Here is a 20525-nt window from a genome sequence, read left to right as displayed (position 1 = left end):
AGACAATGTTATTCGCCCTCCTGTGAACATTTTATTCTTTTTAAAAAAAAAAAAAAATCTGTTGTGTTGTTTAACAGACAATATTTTTTTAACACATTTTAAAAATTGGCGGTTCATTTCACTGTGTCGACCCCAGATTAATAAAGGGACTAAGCCGAAAAGAAAATGAATGAATCATTTTTTAATTTATTTCTAACAAATCTTTTATTTTGTCTTTGCCATGATGAGAGTACAAAATTGTATGCAGTGTATAAATATATATTAGGGATGTAACGGTATCAGAATTTTAAGGTACGATAATACCTCGATATGAATGGCACGGTACGGTATTTATTGAATAATTTACAGGAAAAACAAAAATAATGAAAAGACTCAAAAAAAGTGCCAAAAGTGTTTATTTACCTTAGCACTGAACATATCAATGACACAAATTAGCCATCTATCTGTAATTTTCGAAACAGGAACTTTAATTTTTCAATTTTAATAACAAAAAACTATTAAACCATGTAAAAAAATAAAGTTTCAATTTAGTATTGTTGAAAACTCATTACATTCAACATTTAATCACCCACTCACTTAGATAGAGATGGGTTTTTAAGGAGAGTTTTAGGAGAATTATCATATAACTATATTCTGGTAAAAGCTGGGATCTCTGGGCATGTCCCCTGCAAAAGAAAAAAAAAACCCTCTCATTTGGGATTGAGGTTCCTGGGACAGAGATATGATTTAGCCCAGGTTGACAGCAGTGGGTAACGTTGTGCATTGTCTTTCCACCACTTGAGAGGACAAGCCATGAGTGAGATAGAGGTCTCTTTGCGGTACAAGTCAATGTCTGCATCAATCTAACAAGTGTGCTGTGTTCTGCAGTCCCCATGACTGTTTTTAGTCGTTGTCGTATCATTAAGTGACTTATATTTCACCACAGTCTGGTAGTGCCTGCATATTGTTTTTTTCTTTATCTGTCACCTTTTCTCCTTTTTTGTATCTTTTTAGAAAGAAACCGAAATGCTTCCACACATCCGATTTAAAACCCGCTTTAGGTTTGATCATTTCCAGCTCTTTTTCTTCCTTGCTACTAGCAGCACACTCCATTTCCGCATTACTGGATCTGTAGTGACAACAGACCGCAAAGGATGATGGCCACGCCTAGGCTGATGGGAATTGTAGTTCCCGCTACCTCCCGTTCGCTTCATTCGCCTGAGCAAATTTTTCTCAGAAATATAGGTTTTATTGAGTCATGCGCCTACGGTAATATTGAAAAAAATTACTATTATTAGTATTAGTATGACAGTATTTACAATATTGTTACATCCCTAAAAAAAAAACAAAATACAGTATATATATATATATATATATATATATATATATATATATATATATATATATATATATATGTCACCTCAAAGCAAGAAGGTCGTTGGTCTAAGCCTCGACTAGGTCAGTTGGCACTTCTGTGTGGAGTTTGCATGTTCTCCCTGCATTCACGTGGGTTTCCTCCAGGTGCTCTGGTTTCCCCCACAGTTCAAAGACATGCGGTACAGGTAAATTGGGTAGGCTAAATTGTCTGAAGTGTATGAATGTAAATGAGAGTGTATGAATGTTTTCCAGAGATGGGTTGCAGCTGGAAGGGCATCCGCAGCGTAAAACATATGCTGGATAAGTTGGAGGTTCATTCCGCTGTGGTGACCCCAGATTAGTAAAGGGACTAAGCCAAAAAGAAAATGAATGAATGAATGACTGAATATCTATATCTATACAGTATATACACACAGTTGATGTCGGAATTATTAGCCCCCCCTGAGTTATTTGCCCCGTTTATTTTTCCCCCAATTTCTGTTTAACAGAAAGAATACATTTCTAAACATAGTAGTTTTAATAACTCATCTCTAATACTGATTTTTTTTTATCTGTGCAGTGATGACAGTAGATAATATTATACTAGATATTTTAATAGATATTTCACTTCTATACAGCTTAAAGTGACGTTTAAAGGCTTAACTAGGTTAATTAGGTTAACTAAGCAGGTTAGGGTAATTAGGCAAGTCATTGTATAATGATGGTTTGTTCTGTAGACTATCGAAAAAATATAAAGCTTAACGGGGCTAATAATTTTGTCCCTAAAATGGCTTTTAAAAAATTAAAAACTGCTTTTATTTTAGCTAAAATAAAACAAGTAAGACTTTCTCCAGAAGAAAAAATATTATTAGACATACTGTGAACATTTCCTTGCTCTGTTAAACATAATTTGGGAAATATTTAAAAAGAAAAAAAGAATTCAAAGGTGGGCTAACAATTCTGACTTCAATTATAAATATATGCGCACACAACGTCATAAAATACCTGTGACCTAACTGAAAAATGACTTGCATTCACACTTTAATATGGCCAATAAACACACTATAACATTATTGTATTAAATTATTTATTGTGCCTGTACACAATCTATAAAATAAACGCTTGAATGGGACAACATCCTTGATTATCATCAAATATTATTTACCCTTTTTTCTTTTGGATTGAAATATGATGCAGACATTTATGAGATTCCTCCTCCAATCAGAAAGAGTCATGAGAGAACTAGATAGGAGATGACATAACACATCCCGAGGGGAATAACACAGAAATGTTTCAATCAAGATGAATTGCATACACTGGCTCTTTATTCTCTATATTAGGAAGCCCTGTCTGCTTATTTAATGTGTGGCCATCTGTATGCAAGCATCAATAGCTGAAACAAATCCCTACGCTACACTATTTCAGTTTAAACCCTTACAAACTCAATAGAGTCCTCATCACACCTGTGTGTGTCTGTGTACAGGTTTTGGCTATAGTTTTAGTACTGTAAGTCATCCTATTTTCTCTGCCTCTGGATGAATGAAGCTGGACCTCAGTTTGGCCTCTTCAAGCGGTGTTGAGTTTCTAGGGTTGTGTTTAACAAACACCTGCGCCTCTACATGTCTAGTGTCTGAGTAATAGACGTTTCTCATGCAGATCTGTGCTCATGTTTAATCCACACAGTCAGTCTAAATTAGCTTCTTATCTAATAGAATACACTAGACTGGATATAAATAAATATGATGTTTAGAGTTGGGTCTTACTCAAATAGACTCTAAGGATTGAGTACAGGCAAATATATTAATATTATAAAATAAATGATAGAAGCAAATTATAAAATAAATTCAAGGTAACCTCTGTTGATGGGTCAATGAAAATTTGAAAAAAAAAATAGATATTAATAAATAAAAATTATCAATATATTACAATCAGAGATTGTTGAGAACAATTCTGAGAAGAAAAAGCATCCTTTTGAGACAAGCTGGCAGAGAAAAAGTCAGAATCGTGAGATATAAAGTTGTCATTACCTGTTTACTTTGATTAAAAAAAAGAAAATGAGACACTTTATACTGTTCCTAGAATAAAGACTGTCTAACCATTAACATATCTATCACCTTAAAACCATACTTGAGAAATGTCTGTCTATAATTTATTGCTGATGTGAAAGAAAACATCTCTTGTACAGCAGCAGGTTAATTCTCTCTGTCTCTCGTTCATCATTTGACAGGTTAGTTTTGCATGCCACCGTTGTGTTTTCTTGCTTTTACAGACTCGACCTATTATTTTTGACGACCTGCCGATGAAAGGTTTTTTCAAAGTTAACAGGAAGCCAACCATCAAAAATATGGGATAATTATTTTGCAAGACCTTACGTGCTGATATCACTTCCTGAAGTCAGATGACCCGAGTGGGTTTGAGCGCTGTTACTGTTTGTTTTTAGGGGACAGAAGAGTCGAGTTTTGATCTACTTTAGCTTTGATGCACAATCTGTAACCCCAGGACATAAAACTAAATACCTATAGAGTAAGGCATCAGGACAACTGAGGACAAATCATTTATCCATATTCAGTGTCGAGCTATGATGACATGATTTATTCAGCATCAAGCTTTTATTCTTTTACTTGCGTGTGAAGCAGAAACTGGCAACTCTCTGCTGTGAAACTGGAGCTGCTATCATCAAAGATGATCTGAGGGGTGGAAATTGTTTGGATGACTTAATGTTTAAAAATATACAATTTTTCAAGGGTGGGAGTCAAATCTGTCTCCTTGGGGATCTGCGGATATGATTTAGGAATCACACACTCTTTTTGTAATTCATACATGGGAATAAATTTGATGTTTTCAGAAGAAAATCAGTGCCAGTAGGTACGTTACAGATAATATTACACTGATATAAAAATCATCAACATTGGGATTACTGAGACTGATTAAAATGTGAAATTATATGTTTAGTAAACAAAAAAAGTTAAAAGATAAATATTCAGACTCGTAGTAGGAGTTCTCGCAGGAATCAGAAACAAAAAGCAGTTTACAGCTTGACAAAATGCTCAATAAGAACATCAACAGGGACGGGCAGTATTTATGATACAAGTATTTCAAATACATATTATAAATACAAAATAGTATTTAGAAATTTGTAGTTGACATGGTCAATGAAAATGGGTTTATATTTTGTATCAAAGTACTTTAGTGTCTTTTATTTTTATATAATAAAATACGTTGCAAGAATTCTTCTAATGACATAAAAAATGTGGCCTTTAATAGTGGTGTTTTCTCAGTTATTTGCCAAGACTTGAGATCAGACTAGAACATTTATTAATATTGAAGAAGTTGATAAATGTTTGGAGTATGGATGGAAATTATGCATCAGCTATAAAGAAAAGAACAGACATATAGCAGGGGTAGACTTGAAAGTAAGTCAAAATAAGACAGGAAAATAAGACAAACAACAAAAAAGTCCCACAGTGGTGATACCTACAATACTTCAAATTCCCTTTATACATAGTAAATTACAAACTTTGACATAGTAAATCATTCATTCATTCATTAATTTTCTTGTCAGCTTAGTTCCTTTATTAATCCGAGGTCGCCACAGCAGAAAGAACCACCCAACTTATCTAGCAAGTTTTTATGCAGCGGATGCCCTTCCAGCTGCAACCTATCTCTGGGAAACATCCACACACAGTCATTTACACACACACACACACACACACAGTACAGACAATTTAGCCTGTCCAAGAACATGCAAACTCCACACAGAAACGCCAACTGAGCCGAGGCTCGAACCAGCAACCCAGCGACCTTCTTGCTGTGAGGCGAACGTGCTACCCACTGCGCCACTGCGTCGCAGTGGGTAGCAAATTGTGGTAGGTTATTCAGGATGTGGTGGATTTCATTAAAGGTGTTTTCTGCCACTATTGTTTGGCCTGCATTAATGCATTCAGTGTAAGCTGCACGATTAATCATTAAAAGATTGGGATCTCAACACCCACACAACATAAATCATGAATGATGGTGGATTTGCATATGTTTATTAATCTTTCGAATCGCTGTATTCAAATCTGTGTTTGAAAAATGCAAAAATCAAGAGATAACAGTTTATAGTTTAGATAAAACCACTGATGTTTATGGTAAAGATCAAAATAACCATCATGTGCAGTTACATGATTTAACAAATAAGTGGCACAACCAGCCATGAAAAATATGCCACTGAATAATTCTTCAAAATTGATCCGTCTAGCAATGAAACATGAAGTTTTATAAGTGATATAAAATGATGATATATAGTACTATATATAGTGATATATAGTTATAATGTCAGATTTATACATTAAGCGTAACCAGCAACAGTAATAGTTACGGTAAATTTTTTACAGTTCTGAATATTTTAGAATTTATTTCTAAATACTTTTATTTTATTTGTAATAAAATTACAGGTTCTAAGTTTTGTTTGTTAAAACCAAAAGTGTCTTGCAGTACTGTTTTTGTAATAACGAAAAGCAAATTAGATTTGTCTCCTCCCCTTTTGGCTGATCCGAAAAAGGGTCCAATCTGTGACCAAAAAAAACAAAACATAATGTGATCCAAACCGTTACACCACTACTAATAATTCATATTATTACATAAATATATTGTGTCCTAATTTTAGTGTTATTTTTTTCTAAAACTAATTTGTTCTTGCAATCTTTGTTCTTTTTTAACATTTAAATAAACGTTAATAATTACCATCTAATTTGCAGTTCTGCAGGATGCTACATAAAAACACTAAATAATTTGGATGATAAGAAGTGAAACAATACATTCTTTCCACATCAAATCATACACACATGCATGTACACATATTTTATAGTTTTTCACTCTTGATGGTCTGATGGTGAACACACACACAGTTCCTCAGTAAGCTGCTAAGCTCTCATGAAAGAGCTTTACAGGAACAATGAAGCACTGTTCTCTCTGTGGGATCTGCTGCCCCGAGAGCCCACAGAAAGACCTCTTTAACAGGCCTGTACCCTCTCTGAACACACACTCCAGCCAGAACACAACCGAGAACACAGACAGACCCGAGAAGGACCATTCAGAGGCTTTTTCCGGCCCTTAAATGATGAGAGAGACACGAAACATGGGGACACTGACAGAACCACCCTTACTGTTAGAGTACACCATCAGCACTGATTCATACACACATACACTTGCTGACACTTGTGGAGGAAGAAAAGTGATAAAGATGTCAGTCAACTGTTTTTTTCTGTTCTATTTTCTTTTGAAAACGCTATTAGTTGTATGTGTGTCTGAAACGTATTACTAAACGTACCATATTACTAATCTATTTCACATTTAGAAAAACTGTTGGCTGAGGCACATATTTCCAATGAGCCTGGGGTGGAAATATTAGGTCTGTTGTGGTTAACAATAAACAAACATACTGTATGAATTTCAGTTACATTTCACAAATTCCAATATTCCAAATTGTGTCATTATATGAAGTGTTTGTTGTATATCAATTTAAATACATTTAGTGTTTTTATTCACATTTGCACTGTCATTTAGCAGATGCTTTTGACCGGAGCCACTTACAATTGAGGAGGCATTTAGTGATTCAAAAAGAAGAAGCAATACACACAAGAAGTGCTAATTATACAAACAAACTTAGTGCTCAGAGAATTAAGTGCTCGAGTAAGGATGAGGAAGTGTTTTTTATAGAGAGAAGAGTGTTTCTACTGGTGGTTTGTCAAGCCCATTCAACTTTGTGAAGCACACTTCATAAATGCACGTTTCTTTAATATAGATATACAGTGATTGTAAGAAGGTGTCAGGTGCAAATGTGCAAAAACAGGTGCAAGTGTCTGTTAGGGTGCTTTCGCATCTGTGGTTTAGTTAATTTGGTGTGGACCAAGGGCAACAAATCATACATTGTAGCATTTTTCTGCCGTTTTTGGGTCTTTTTCACACAACACTGCTTTAGTCTGAACCATTCAAAAAGAACCAAAATGCAGTCACGTGACAAAATCCACACCACTTATTGACCTTATTCTAAAATGCGGAAGTGCGCCTGTTTTCGCGATTGTCTTAGAACTTCCGATTCAGTCGCCTATGGGAGAAATAGCTAGGAATAATAAACGGCAGAAAACGGTCAAACTACTTGCTCTACAAACAAATGTTTGCATTAGTATACAGACCAAGTAGAATAATGTAATAAGGAAATATCAGTTTGCAACATCAAACAGCGAAACGAGCATGAATGGAATGAGAAATGAATGGAATTGAATGAGACCGGAAGTCTCACGCCAAAAAGATTCAAATGGCTGCACCCGCTTGTCGGTGAAGAATAAGGTGAATAGGCCAGATACTATTGAAAGCATTTCCTAAACTGCTTTTCGATTGGTAACAATTAACGTGCGGGAAAATGCCAGTGGAACTCCCGCAAGTAAACCAACTGGCAGACACAAAATGTCGCTTTTTACTGTGGAGGGACGACTGTGCTGACTGATTGTCCCTGGTCATAGTAAACTATATAGTTTGTGTACGTCACATTAGACAAACTATACATTTTGAGAATAAAGTGCGGCTGGAAAACAATGTTTTTATGCATTGCAAATGGCAAAGGCGCATCGCAAGTAGGGCTGTGCAATATAAACAAAATAATTAGGCTATATAGCGATTTTATGAATGAATATTGCGACTTATTTGCCACTGTGTTTGCTTTTTCAAACAAGCTACATACATTCTAAATGTATTCAGTGTACAAAAAGTGCATACTAAAACATTTCACAATGAAATAACATAGTATTAAGTTTAATAAACAAAACTGTATGTGTGAACAAAAATGTGGTCATAGCCACTTGTTGCTCCTCACAAAGTCCCCATGATGCTAAAGCTTCTTTTAAACCTTTAGACATATTTTCTCCACTGTGATCTTCTGGGAAAAATGCTGTTTGCAAACATCGAATTTTCATTTCAAAGTTGTCATTTACATAGTGAACCGTTAAACTTATGTACGGCTCCATTGTTCTGCTGGACCACATATCTGTGGTCGTGGCGAAGTAAACCTGCTTGAGATCGTGTTCAACGCCCACCTTACATTTCTCATACATTTCGGGAATAGCAAATCGTGTGAAAGGAGTGCGAGATGGCAGCTGGTATCTTTTGTCAAGTGTTTGTATTTGTCTTCGGGCGCCGTCTGTACTGACGATGTGCGCAGGCATCATATCTTTGCATATATGATAGGTGATTGAGTCGATAATTTTTTTTCTGCAGTTTTGACCATTACTTATAAGGCACGATGCTCGCAAATGCTTGAACAATGGATACTTGCTCAGTCTGTTTGGGCTGGCTTTGATGTATGCTTTTGTTGGTTTCGATTGACTTTATCGACATGCATTGATCATGAGTTTTTTATGCAGCTGTTTTAAGTGTTGGAACAGATTTGTAGTATTGCTCCGTTTTGTTGGAATAATCATTTCACAAGTCTTGCAAATTACCTTGCTCTGTGACACATCCTTTCTCCTGAATCCAAAATACTCCCAAACCACTTACGTTGAATTTATCTTTGGCACCAAATCATTTTTATTTTGACCTGCATCCATATTTTATGTTTTTTTCCTCCTGCTCGCCTATTTGGTTCTCCCACTCAACTTCAGCAAAGAGTCCTGGTTTTGTTCACAGGGATGGGATCTTAGTTGTGCTTAAATATTAGTGAATCAGCAGTCCATGAGGGAATGGGAAAATCATTCCACCAGTGAGGAACATTGAATAAAAAGGTTTTGGAATAGTGACTTAAAGAGTCTCTGTGATGGTACCACAAGGTGGCACTCACTCACTGACCAGAGGCTCCTGGAGGGGATGTAGACCTTCAGAAATAGGTGGAGGCAAGAGGGTGCAGTGTCATCAAATCAAAAACATCAATGATTTAAATTGATACAAGCCTTGACCCTATAAGAGGTATTTGTAACTTTTAATGATTATAACAATTTTATTTGCCTTTATTAATATAATTAAATATAGTATTTATATTTTTGGATTAGTTTTAATTCAACATTTTATTTTTAATAAGGCTTTAATAGTACTATTTAACATTTTCCCATGCACAAGTAATTAAATAAATCTGTTATTAGAAAATAGAGTTCAAAACCTTTACTGTTTAAATCTAATGTCAGTCTTTATTTGTTTATTTATTTTTAGGTGTAATTGTGATTGCTTTTACTCATAGAGGACCAGTTGGGAAAAAATTTCTTTTTATTTTCCTGTTTAAAAAATATTCATAAATAAAATAAAAATATATAAATTCTTTGTGTTCAACAACAAAAAAAGTTTGGGACCCAATTGAGGGTTAATAAGTGGAAAGGAAATGTCATTGCTTTGCATTGGTTGTTATAAATTAACCTCTACTAAACGTAATTCCCTGCATTTAAATAAACATAAAAAAGGACAGTTTATGAAGTAGGACTGAAGTAAAAGTTCAAGTGCTGTACTTCACTTTTTAAACAATCTTTCCATTCCCTAAAAGAAACAGTTCCTTAAAAGAACAAGGAAATGGATCTCATGTGTCATCAGAAATACATACTTCTAAGATACATACATCTTTCTATTTTAAGTAAGCATTTTAACCCTAAAAAATGTTACAACTTATTGTTTTGCGTTTATATGTCCTGATGCATGCATTGTTGTATATCCAGATATTTTATTAAGTCCTAAATGAAATAGCATGTGGTGAGTTCCCTGCAGGTAAAGCTCCAGTTTTTATAACATAATGCTTTGGCTTGTGTTCCAGAGCTTAATGTGCTGATATTAAAGGCAGTATTTTTAGATCTTTACCTCAGGAGACACTGTTGTAAAATCTGGTCCTCGGGCATCGCTTGACTGTCCCTTGTCAGTGTTGATCACATTCAAGGGAGATTTCTATACGGCTATAAACTTGAAACAAAAATGATTATACTTTAGTGAGTCATTTACAGATTACATAGAGAAAAGAAAGCCAAATTACTTACCAAGCCAAATGAACAGGAAGGTGTTTTGCGCATCTAGATGATTACCTGAACATCAGTTGAGGATCTCTATGGAGAACCATGAGGAAAGCATCTGTTTAACAGCAGTCAGTAAAGCTCACAGTGATTATTACTGAGACACAACACCCTCTAGTGTTCATTACTGTGCACTGCAACACACTGTGAGTTATCTAAGAGACTGAAGTTTAATTACATTCTAAATAATAAAATACAGAAAAAATACAATAAGTATATGAATCTATATGATATTAATATTGCAATATAATCTAAGAAACTTAGTGGGAAGAAAAAACTTAATTTATTTAAAAAGTGTATAGTCTAAACTACAACTCTACTTAAAAATTAAAATCATTCATTCATTCCTTTTCTTTACGGCTTAGTCCCTTTATTAATCTAGGCTTACCAACTTATCCAGCACATTTTTTACACAGCAGATGGCCCTTCCAGCCACAACCAATCACTGGAAAACATCCATTTACACTCATACACTACGAAGAATTTAGCTTACCCAATTCACCTGTACCACGTCTTTGGACTTGTGGAAGAAACCCACGCGAACGCAAGAAGAACATGCAAACTCCACAAAGAAATGCTCTTTAGAAAGAAAAGAGGCTCGAACCAGTGACCTTTTTGCTGAGGCAACAGCACTACCTGCTGCGCCACTGCAGCACTGAAAAGAAAAATCGGTGTATATATTAATAAAATGCATGATAAAGTATACAAGAAAAATGTATATATATATATATATATATATATATATATATATATATATATATATATATATATATATATATAAATTATATTTATATATGAATTATATTGAGAAAACAAATAGTATTAAATCAAAAAATGATACATATTAAAATAATCAATTTGTAATAAAAAATTAAAAGAATTAAATATGTATAATAAATAATCAAAATGAAAATAAATCAATAAAAAAAAAAAAAATATATATATATATATATATATATATATATATATATATATATATATATATATAACAAAACAAATATAAGTAATATTAAATGAATAAAACACAAATTATTAGAATAAAGCTATTTATTTTATAAATATAAAATAAGGAAAAATATCATATAATATAATATAAATTAAGAAACTCAGTGGGAAGAAAAAAATCCTAAATGTTCAAATAAGTGGATGAAATCTAAATTCTGTGACTGGTGTCACTGTTGGGCTCACTTCAGACAAATTTATTCCTCGAATAATTCATCCTACCTCTTTAACTACTGAACTACAGTCTCCAGCAGAAGTGAGGTCAGGCATGTATTTAAGGTTTATTTTTTGCTCTCATGCACAAAAACATCACGCTGGCTCTTTCTTTAGCAGACTGTGGAAAAGCAGATTTGCTCACAGGCTTTTGCTGGTTTTATTGAGTGTAATGAGGTAGTTTAGAGCTCACTCTCAGGGAGAACATTCCAGCGCTGGGCCGAGGGTGCAGAGCCAGCCAAAACATAATGCTTTTGTTTACATCTTAAGAGCAATCTGGGAGAAACAAAACAAATCTGCTGATTTAGACATCCAACTGTTTGCATCCAAGAATGATGCTGGAGTGTGCTGGACTTTCTAATGATTAACTGAGAGAAGCTTTACACTTTCTACACACACTAACTTTTGTTGGTCATTTAAACTAATGCACAAGGTTCAAATGTTCACAGTGAAAATTAGGGACTGATTTTCAAACTACCGAACAGTGTAATGTTGAAGACATTTTATATTCAACACTATATTTAATGCATCATCATTGAGTGATAAAGTGAACTCTGCACAGACGATCAGATGTTCTTGTGTCCACTGAAGCAAAAACACAGTTTGTGTCACGTCAAATCATGCTGACGAATGTGATTATTGGCTTTTTTGTGAACTATTGAGTTTTGCAGCTCAAGTGTTGTTGTCATCAAAGCAATGCTCTGTAAAATATTCATTTTAATTCATTAGAATTCTAATATTCCTTAGAATATTGTGCTGCTTTATAATAATTAATGAAAAAAATGTAAAAATTTAAAATATACAAGACAAATAAGCATTTTCACTTACTGTCATGGTCCTTATTATTATTAGCATTATTATTGTTATGATTATTATTAGTTTTGCTTTACACAATTTGATCTATAACTCAAATTGCAAAAATGATTATATATAATCATTTATTGATTATATATAATCAATATAACTTATTGATTATATAATTTATTTATTATATAATTTATTGATAATATATAATCAATAAAATCTGTTATTTTCCTTTTTTCTGACAGCTGGAGTTAAATTACCGTGAAATTACAACTGTTAAATTTCTGAAATTAAGCCTACTGTAAAATAACGTATGTTAAATTACAGAAATTTAGCCTACCGTAAAAAACGGCTGTTAAATTACAGAACCGAAAATAATGGATTTTAAATTACAGAAATTTAACGTAAAAAAAAAAAAAAAAATATATATATATATATATATATATATATATATATATATATATATATATATATATATATATATATATATATATATTTGTATTTAAATTATTTATTTTATTTATTATTAGTTTTTTTTTCAGAAACCTTAGCTGCTGAAAAAAAACTATAAAATGGACGTTAAATTACAGAAATTTTCCATAATTAATTTTTTTTTTTGCTGTAATTTTAGAGTAGGTTTTCTGTATTTTCTTGAGCTTATAATATTTAATATGAAACTGTACAGAAATATTGTGGAAAGTTAAATAAAATTCACAAAATTATACATTTTCAACAGTGCTATAACTCAAATAATCAGTCATAAATGCAAAACATTGTTTTAACCATTTATTCATGAAAAATGAGCCTGACTGCGACAAAATTCAACTAGAAAAGTAAAGTTCATACCCAAAATTTATTGTGGCTTGAGAAAGACTAATCTGAAGCAGTTTTTAAGTTTCAATAATTGAAGTAGTTTTTAAGAAGGTTGAAACATAGATATAGACATAGATTAAGAAGGTTGGCATAGATATCTTTGAATTATTATAGATATTATAATTGATAATTGTTGTAATAAAATAGACAAACACATTTTTACCAACTGTAATTAAGACGACGCTGCTCAAATTATAATTTAACTTCATTCTGTTAGTGTGCTGCTGTATAACAATTATTAAAATAAACAATAAATGTAAAAATATAATATTCATATTATTTTTTAGGGTGTTACAAATAACATAAAAAACACACATATAGTCTCACCTCACACTCTATGCGCTCTTGTTCAGTGTGGTGAAATGGTCTGGAAACATGAATTCTCCTCTGTCTTCTAAACGCACTGGTTCCCCAATGCTTCTTTTCACTCACTGACTCTTTTCTTCAGGGCTGGGTGTTTCGGTCCCTGGAAATGACACAACTCATAATGCTGTTAACAAATCGGTTAATCAAGAGAAAGCCACCATCAGCCCTCTCAACAAAAGCCCCTCCAGTTCCCCAAGTAGCCGCAATAACACTAAGTGCCGTTAGTATGTGACTAAGAGACAGAGTAGCCCTGTTATTCAAACCCCAGTGGGAGAAGCGAGTGAATTTAGCCGTCTGGGACCCTTCAGGCTCAGCCGGACTCTCCTCTCAGGGTCAGGACAGTCCCAGCTGGGGGACTGACTGTGCTTTTACATATGAGCCCCCTGCTGATGGTGAGCCCCCCGCTGGAGCTGAGACAGACACAGAGCTGTCACACAGCATCACCACTGCCTGGAAAACACTGCAGAAGTCCTCCACGGGAGATGCGCTGTCCCGTCTGCCCAGATTAATTTCAAATGTCATTAGTGATAAACAGCGCTCTCTCGTATCACTGAATTGCTCGAAATCAGATTGTCTCCCAGCATGCTCTACTTTACGGGCAATGTGCACTGGCAGCTTTGTTCTGTTTCGGTGTAAACTAAATATGTGACTCTTTTAAAACAGGAACGTGAGTTTACACAATGTTGCAGATTTTGGTAACACTGTTGGCTCGATTCCACCGAGCAGTTCAGCTCAGTTCATCTTTCTTCACAATGAAGATTGAGTCAAACAGCTGAAAATAGATGAAGAGTAAAAGCCTTAATGTCTCAAACTGTGGAGCATTCCAGCAAATCAGGAAGACAGGAGAGCGCCAGGATGCTGGTGTAGTTCTAGTAAATTGAAACTGCTGCTGTTCAGGTTAGTATGAATACAGTATGGTATGGCATACAGTGCTTTTGTTAAAGGTTACATTGATAAACTAATATTTAGATGATCTTTTATTAAATAATAGTATATCACTATAATTTCATTTATTAATTCATTTTCTTTTTAGCTTAGTCCCTTTATTAATCTGGGGTCGCCACAGCGGAATGAACCGCCAACTTATCATGCACATGTTTTACGCAGCGGAAGCTCTTCCAGCTGCAACCCATCACTGGGAAACACCCATACACTCTCATTCAGACTACGGACAAATTAGCTTACCCAATTCACCTATAGCGCATGTCTTTGGACTTGTGAGGGAACCAGAGCAATGCAAACTGACCCAGCCAAGGCTCGTACCAGCAACCTTCTTGCTGTGAGGCGACAGCGCTACCCAGTGCGCCACCATGCCGCCTATCACTATAATAACAATGACAAAATGAATAATAATCATAATAACATCATTCAAATTCATATGTACAATTACACTGTAAAAAGTGCTCCATCAGATCTCAGATTAGTGTACATTCAGCTACTAGTCATGGCAAGGAATGCTCATTTATATAGCACATTTCATACACAATGGTCATTTAAAGTGCCTTACATAAACAAGAATAAAAGAAACAAGTATAAGAACAAAAAAGACAGAACATAGAATAACATAGAATAAAAATGATTAAAAACAGATTAAAATGTGTTAAAACAGGTTTTAAATGAATGAAAAAGAATCACATAATATACGTCTGTGGGACGTAGCACAGTGCTCATTCAGTAAAGGCACAGTTAAACAGATGGGTTTTAAGTCATGTGATATTTTAAACTCTATTTAACAGATTTGATCAAAACCATTATTTAAGTCAAAACGTAAGAAACTCAGCACACACAGTGCCTACAGAAAATCATCATCACGGTATGATGGTTTCTATAGGCACTATATTTGAGTTTCGAGTATCAAAACAATACAAGTTTAATTTCTCTGAGAAAAACTGTTTTTTGTTTTGTTTTTTTTAACCATGATTTACATTAGACACTAGGATTAGACACACAAGATTAACAATAGGTACTAAGATGTCATTCGGTGCAACAATAATTTGCATATCAAACTCATCTTGTCAAACTAATTTAGAACAGGAGTCATTTGCTGACTATTTATGGATCACAGTGCAGCTCCAAAATAATAAAATAACTGACATAAACTTTGCCTGTATCATTCAAATCTCAAGGTTTTACACATTTGTCAGCAATAGGTTATTCATTTTAAATTTAATCCAATTAAAAAATGTAATTTACCACTTATACTTGATATTACAGAATTACCAGCGTGATCTCATAAAGAAACAAAACTACTAAAACACATAGATGGTGTAGTGCAAGTGAAATATTTTGTAATACAAGCGATCAATAATTTTTTGCTTTGAAGAGAAATTTGATCTAGAAGTTTATTTGTTGGTTGGAGAATTCTCAGAATAGCATTTTAAAGTTATTGATAAATCCTAGGTGTACTGGGATGCGTTTTCAGTCACCTTAATTGAAATATTGTCTTTTGTGTGGTTTGTATTGTTTTGTTTGTTTGTCTTTTGTGCAGTTGGACCCAATGTCTGGAATAAAATAATAATTTAAATATTGTCAGAAAAATGACTAATTCATGACATTTCATTTGTATGAGAGCATATGATTTTTAAAAAGGAGGTGTTCCCCCAAACCTAAAAATGTAGCAATAAGATGTACACATTAGTATGAATTAACAATAAATTAAAGAATTATGAATTGATGTGAGTTTGCATTGGAAGTACAGGTGAGAATAAGTCATCTTTACATGAAAAATGATGGCAAATCATTCACCAACATTTTTTACTTTTACATCTTTTATTTTTTATATAACTTTTACATAAACATTATAGCACTCACTTCACATTTAATATATTATTTATTTCTTTGACCCATCTGACCTATATACAGTTGAAGTCAGAATTATTATACCCTTTTTAATTGTTTTTTCTTTTTTTAATATTTCCCAAATGATGTTTAACAGAGCAGGGAAATTTTACAGGATGTCTGATAATGTTTTTTCTTCTGGCAAAAGTCTTACTTGTTTTAAAAAAAATTAACAGCAGATTAAAATTTTTTTTAATAATTTGAGGTCAAAATTATTAGCCCCTTTAAGCTATATATTTTTTCGATAGTCTACAGAACAAACCATCGTTATACAATAACTTAATTACTCTATCTTGCCTATAGTTAATCTAATTAACTTAGTTAAGCCTTAAAATGTCACTTTAAGTTGTATAGAAGTATCTTGAAAAAGATCTAGTCAAATATTATTGACTGTCATAATGGCATAGATAAAATAAATCAGTTATTAGAGATGAGTTACTAAAACTATTATGTTTAGAAATGTGTGGAAAAGAATCTTCTCAGCAGAAATTGGGGAAAAAAATCAACAGGGGGCTAATAATTCTGACTTCGACTGTATGTGTGTGCATATAATTCCCTTCTGTTAATTGGGCAACAGAACACAAATAATGACAGAAAAATCTTTAAATAGTTAAATTTTATCTTCACTCCATCACTAATTATCTTTTAACATAGAAATGTAGGATTTCTAAGAGGAAACGTAAGGATTTTAAGAAATATAATCAGAGTATCTTTCTTTCCCATCTATTTTCTGTCAAGCTGTTTTTGAGGAAAGGGGGGGTTTGCTGTGTGTGGCGCTCATGCAGATGGCTGTACCCTGATTGGCTGAGAGCCGTATCACGTGGAGTTTAGCAGGGCTCCTTACATGGGCTGCCCGGGGGTGAGAGCAACAGCATGGAGCAGCATATGCACTGCTGAGCGCAAAAAACACATGCACACACACACTTGAGCAGAGAGAGTTCACACACACGCATACAGACAGACGCCGGGCAGCTAACATGCTCTCATTCATGGCAGATAGAAGGCAGTAAGTTTTGGAGGCTGAAGCTTGCTAGAGTGTTTTCGCTGAAACAAGAGAGATGTCTGAGAGATGCAATATTTTAAGGACCATCACAGCAGCTTTGTGCTGTTTCTATCAGAAAAGCTCCGTTATTGGAGCTAAGGTGAGTGGAAGCTTTCTAAAAAAATCGCATCTGTGTGTGTTTATGCATTTTATTAGCATCTAAACCATATGATAAATGTGTTATATATTTATTTAAACTCTTTATATCTTAACAACTGTATATTTATAACTGTAATATGAAACAATTTATGTAAATTAGCAGTAAAATATACAGCATTTATAAAGCATAACATATTAGAATCATGAACACTCTTAAAATATTGGGTTGTTGTAACCCTTTACCGCAAATATGGACAAATATTTGATAATTATTTTCAACTGAATTCAAAATAACACTTTAAATGACATTTTTTGTTCATATGTGATCCACAACAACCCAGTTTTATTTAAAGTGTTGACATGAAAGCATCTGTACATTAGCACTGCAGAAGAAAAGGGGTTGGAATGATGGGATTGATAGTGAGGTGTCGTAAAAGCAGGTCTGTATGTACTTTTCTTCTGGCAGTCTGAAGAGCTCTGAGCCCGTCAGATATATGGCTTTCTTTCATTATAGTAAGTGAAGGTGTCAAGCACACATGCTCACTTGTGTTTCTTCCCATTGACTTGTAATTGTTTAGTCGCACCATCCTCCTTGTTGTCTTGAAAAGCATTTAACCAGTATTGATTGAAATCTTTTATCTCTAAATGGATCGTAAGTGTGAACACGTGCGGTTTTGTTCGCTCTTCTAATGCATCATGTGATGAGGACAGAGAGAGCTGCTTGAGTCGGCTTGAGTGAATTTATGGGACGATATTTAAAATTGGTGGCCACGCAGGAGGCTGTTACAGGTTTATATGGAACCGGTGTGGGAATGAAACATTAGAGCAGCCAGCGGGTCGTGTTTGAAATGTATGGATTATTAATAGCAAGAATGTTCAGAGACTGACGTTACACTAAAACTACAGGGGGGTTTTGGCATTGGATGAAATGCAGTGTGAGTGGATTGAAATATTTCTCTCAGGCTCTGCAGGTGTGACTGTTTGCTTCTTTCTTGGTGCTATCCAATGGCACATGAACTATTGATCTATGGTCCATCCAAAAAAATACAAGACAATAAAGTGGTGCATATTTGGAAAAAAAACTCAGAACGTATTTCTAATATGTGATCCAAGAGCACAAAACCAGTCATAAATATCAATTTCACGAGTTCACACTTATCTGTTCATTGATTATAAAGCTTGTTTGGCATGCTGTCCCGGGAGAGAGCCCTAAGCTCATAAGATCCTCGAGCCCGGGGCTCCCTCCAGTTTGCAAGGCGAGAGGGGAGTTTGAGCTCAGGTAGATCTCGAGAACTCCCCTGCTGTAGTTGCTAATGAACAGATAGCAATTGTTCTTAAGAGATAACTACTTACTAGTAGCATGTCAATGGTGCCGATTTGGATTAGTCAATTATCTTAAGTTGCATGTTTTTGGACGGTGGGAGGAAACCTGGGGAATACCCACATGTGCACGGGGAGAATGTGCAAACTCTGCATAGAAATGTCGGCTGGTTTGGTAAAGACTAAAACCAGTGACGTTCTTGCTGTGAAGGAACAGTGCTAACCATTGGGCCACCATGTCACCCATCTAGGAAAAAAGGAGGAGTCGGGGTGGAAGGGGGGATTCTTCAAAACGAAGTTGGCTGTTATATGGAACTTATATACCCTTATATGGAAGGGTGTTTATATAGGCTTAGGAATCGTCTGATTAAATACTGAGAAAGTCACAACTGACAGCTTCACAATCCATTACTAGTAATTAGAGATTTGACATATTAACAAATTAAGCATATTTACAAATAAATCTTCATGTAACATGATTTTTACTTGATGTTCTAATGATTTTTGATTATAATATAATAATTTTGACCCATACAATAATGACATTTTGGTTATTCTTACAAATATGCTTGTAGAAAAGAAGGTTTTGAGGTCACATTAAATTCAGATTACCATTGGATGTTGCAGTGGGTATGAAGAGTATTCAGACACTCTTAAATGTTCAGGGTTCATACAGTCATGTAAAACCTGGAAAAGTCATGGAATTTTGACATGGCATTTTCCAGGCCTGGAAAAGTTTTGGAAAAACAAAAAACCCATAACGTTTTGGAAAAAGTAATGAAAAACAGATATCTGTATACCCAAATAAAGGTCAGTTGTCTTCTTTTCTGTCATTGGCCAATCACACACTCCTACATTATTAATGCTGTGTAAGCATTATCTGAATCCGTTTTACATAGATATAAATATCAATTTAAACTAAATAGATTGTTGTGTGTTTTACGAGATGCTGTAATAAATTTGAACATGCATTGTTTTTCTTTTATCACGCATATGTAGACAATTGCATGAAACATTAGGTCATGAAAATAGACTTGAAAGTCTTGGAAAAAATCAGGGAAAAGTCATGGAATTTATGTTGCACAAATGTGCATGAACCCTGAATGTTTCACTCTTTGTATTTTTTTAACTCTTTGTATTTTCCTCATGAATGTACACACAGCACCCCAAATTGACAGAAATGTGTCACTCAGAATTGTTGACATTTTTGCAGATTTGTAAAAGAAAAACTGAAATATCACATGGTCTTAAGCCGTCCAGCATGTGTGTGGAGTGCATGGCTGCGAGAGAGACATGGACTAAACTGTATGCTTTGAAAAAAACAGATAAGTCACATATTTACAGACTCCCTAGCAGACGCAAGTTTACTAGAGGCTGCTACAACCCTCAATCTAACGATTTAGTGCACTTAATTTTCTTTTTTATTTATAAAAGTAAGTTTTGAATAAAGTTTTGGAGAGACAGAATAAAAGTCATCATGTTATATATATTAAAGTTTATGTATCTTAAATATAAAAAACATTCATGATCAAAATAATGGTTTAAATGTAAACCTGCATATTTTAAAACAAGGTTTAAAGTTTGGAGCAACAGAGTAATTACATAACCTTGACGTA

General features: G+C 34.1%; 1 protein-coding gene across 9 annotated transcripts in view; it reads left to right on the top strand.

Annotated features, from left to right (window-relative positions):
* Nucleotides 1-20525, top strand: part of bcar3 (BCAR3 adaptor protein, NSP family member) — a 146677-nt gene that overhangs the window by 83401 nt on the left and 42751 nt on the right. The window contains exon 1 of one of the 9 annotated variants that reach the window (XM_005166888.6): nt 17361-17590. The exons of the other annotated variants lie outside the window; for them this stretch is intronic. Coding sequence (XP_005166945.1) covers nt 17507-17590 — 84 coding nt within the window. The 5' untranslated portion in view covers nt 17361-17506. Of the gene's footprint in view, nt 1-17360; nt 17591-20525 lie in introns of those variants that run through there. 9 annotated transcript variants of the gene reach the window in all.

Source organism: Danio rerio, chromosome 8 (genome assembly GCF_049306965.1).
Source record: "Danio rerio strain Tuebingen ecotype United States chromosome 8, GRCz12tu, whole genome shotgun sequence".
Lineage (NCBI taxonomy): Eukaryota > Metazoa > Chordata > Actinopteri > Cypriniformes > Danionidae > Danio > Danio rerio.
Note: the sequence above shows the minus strand (reverse complement) of the source record. Positions and strands in the feature narration are given on the sequence as shown.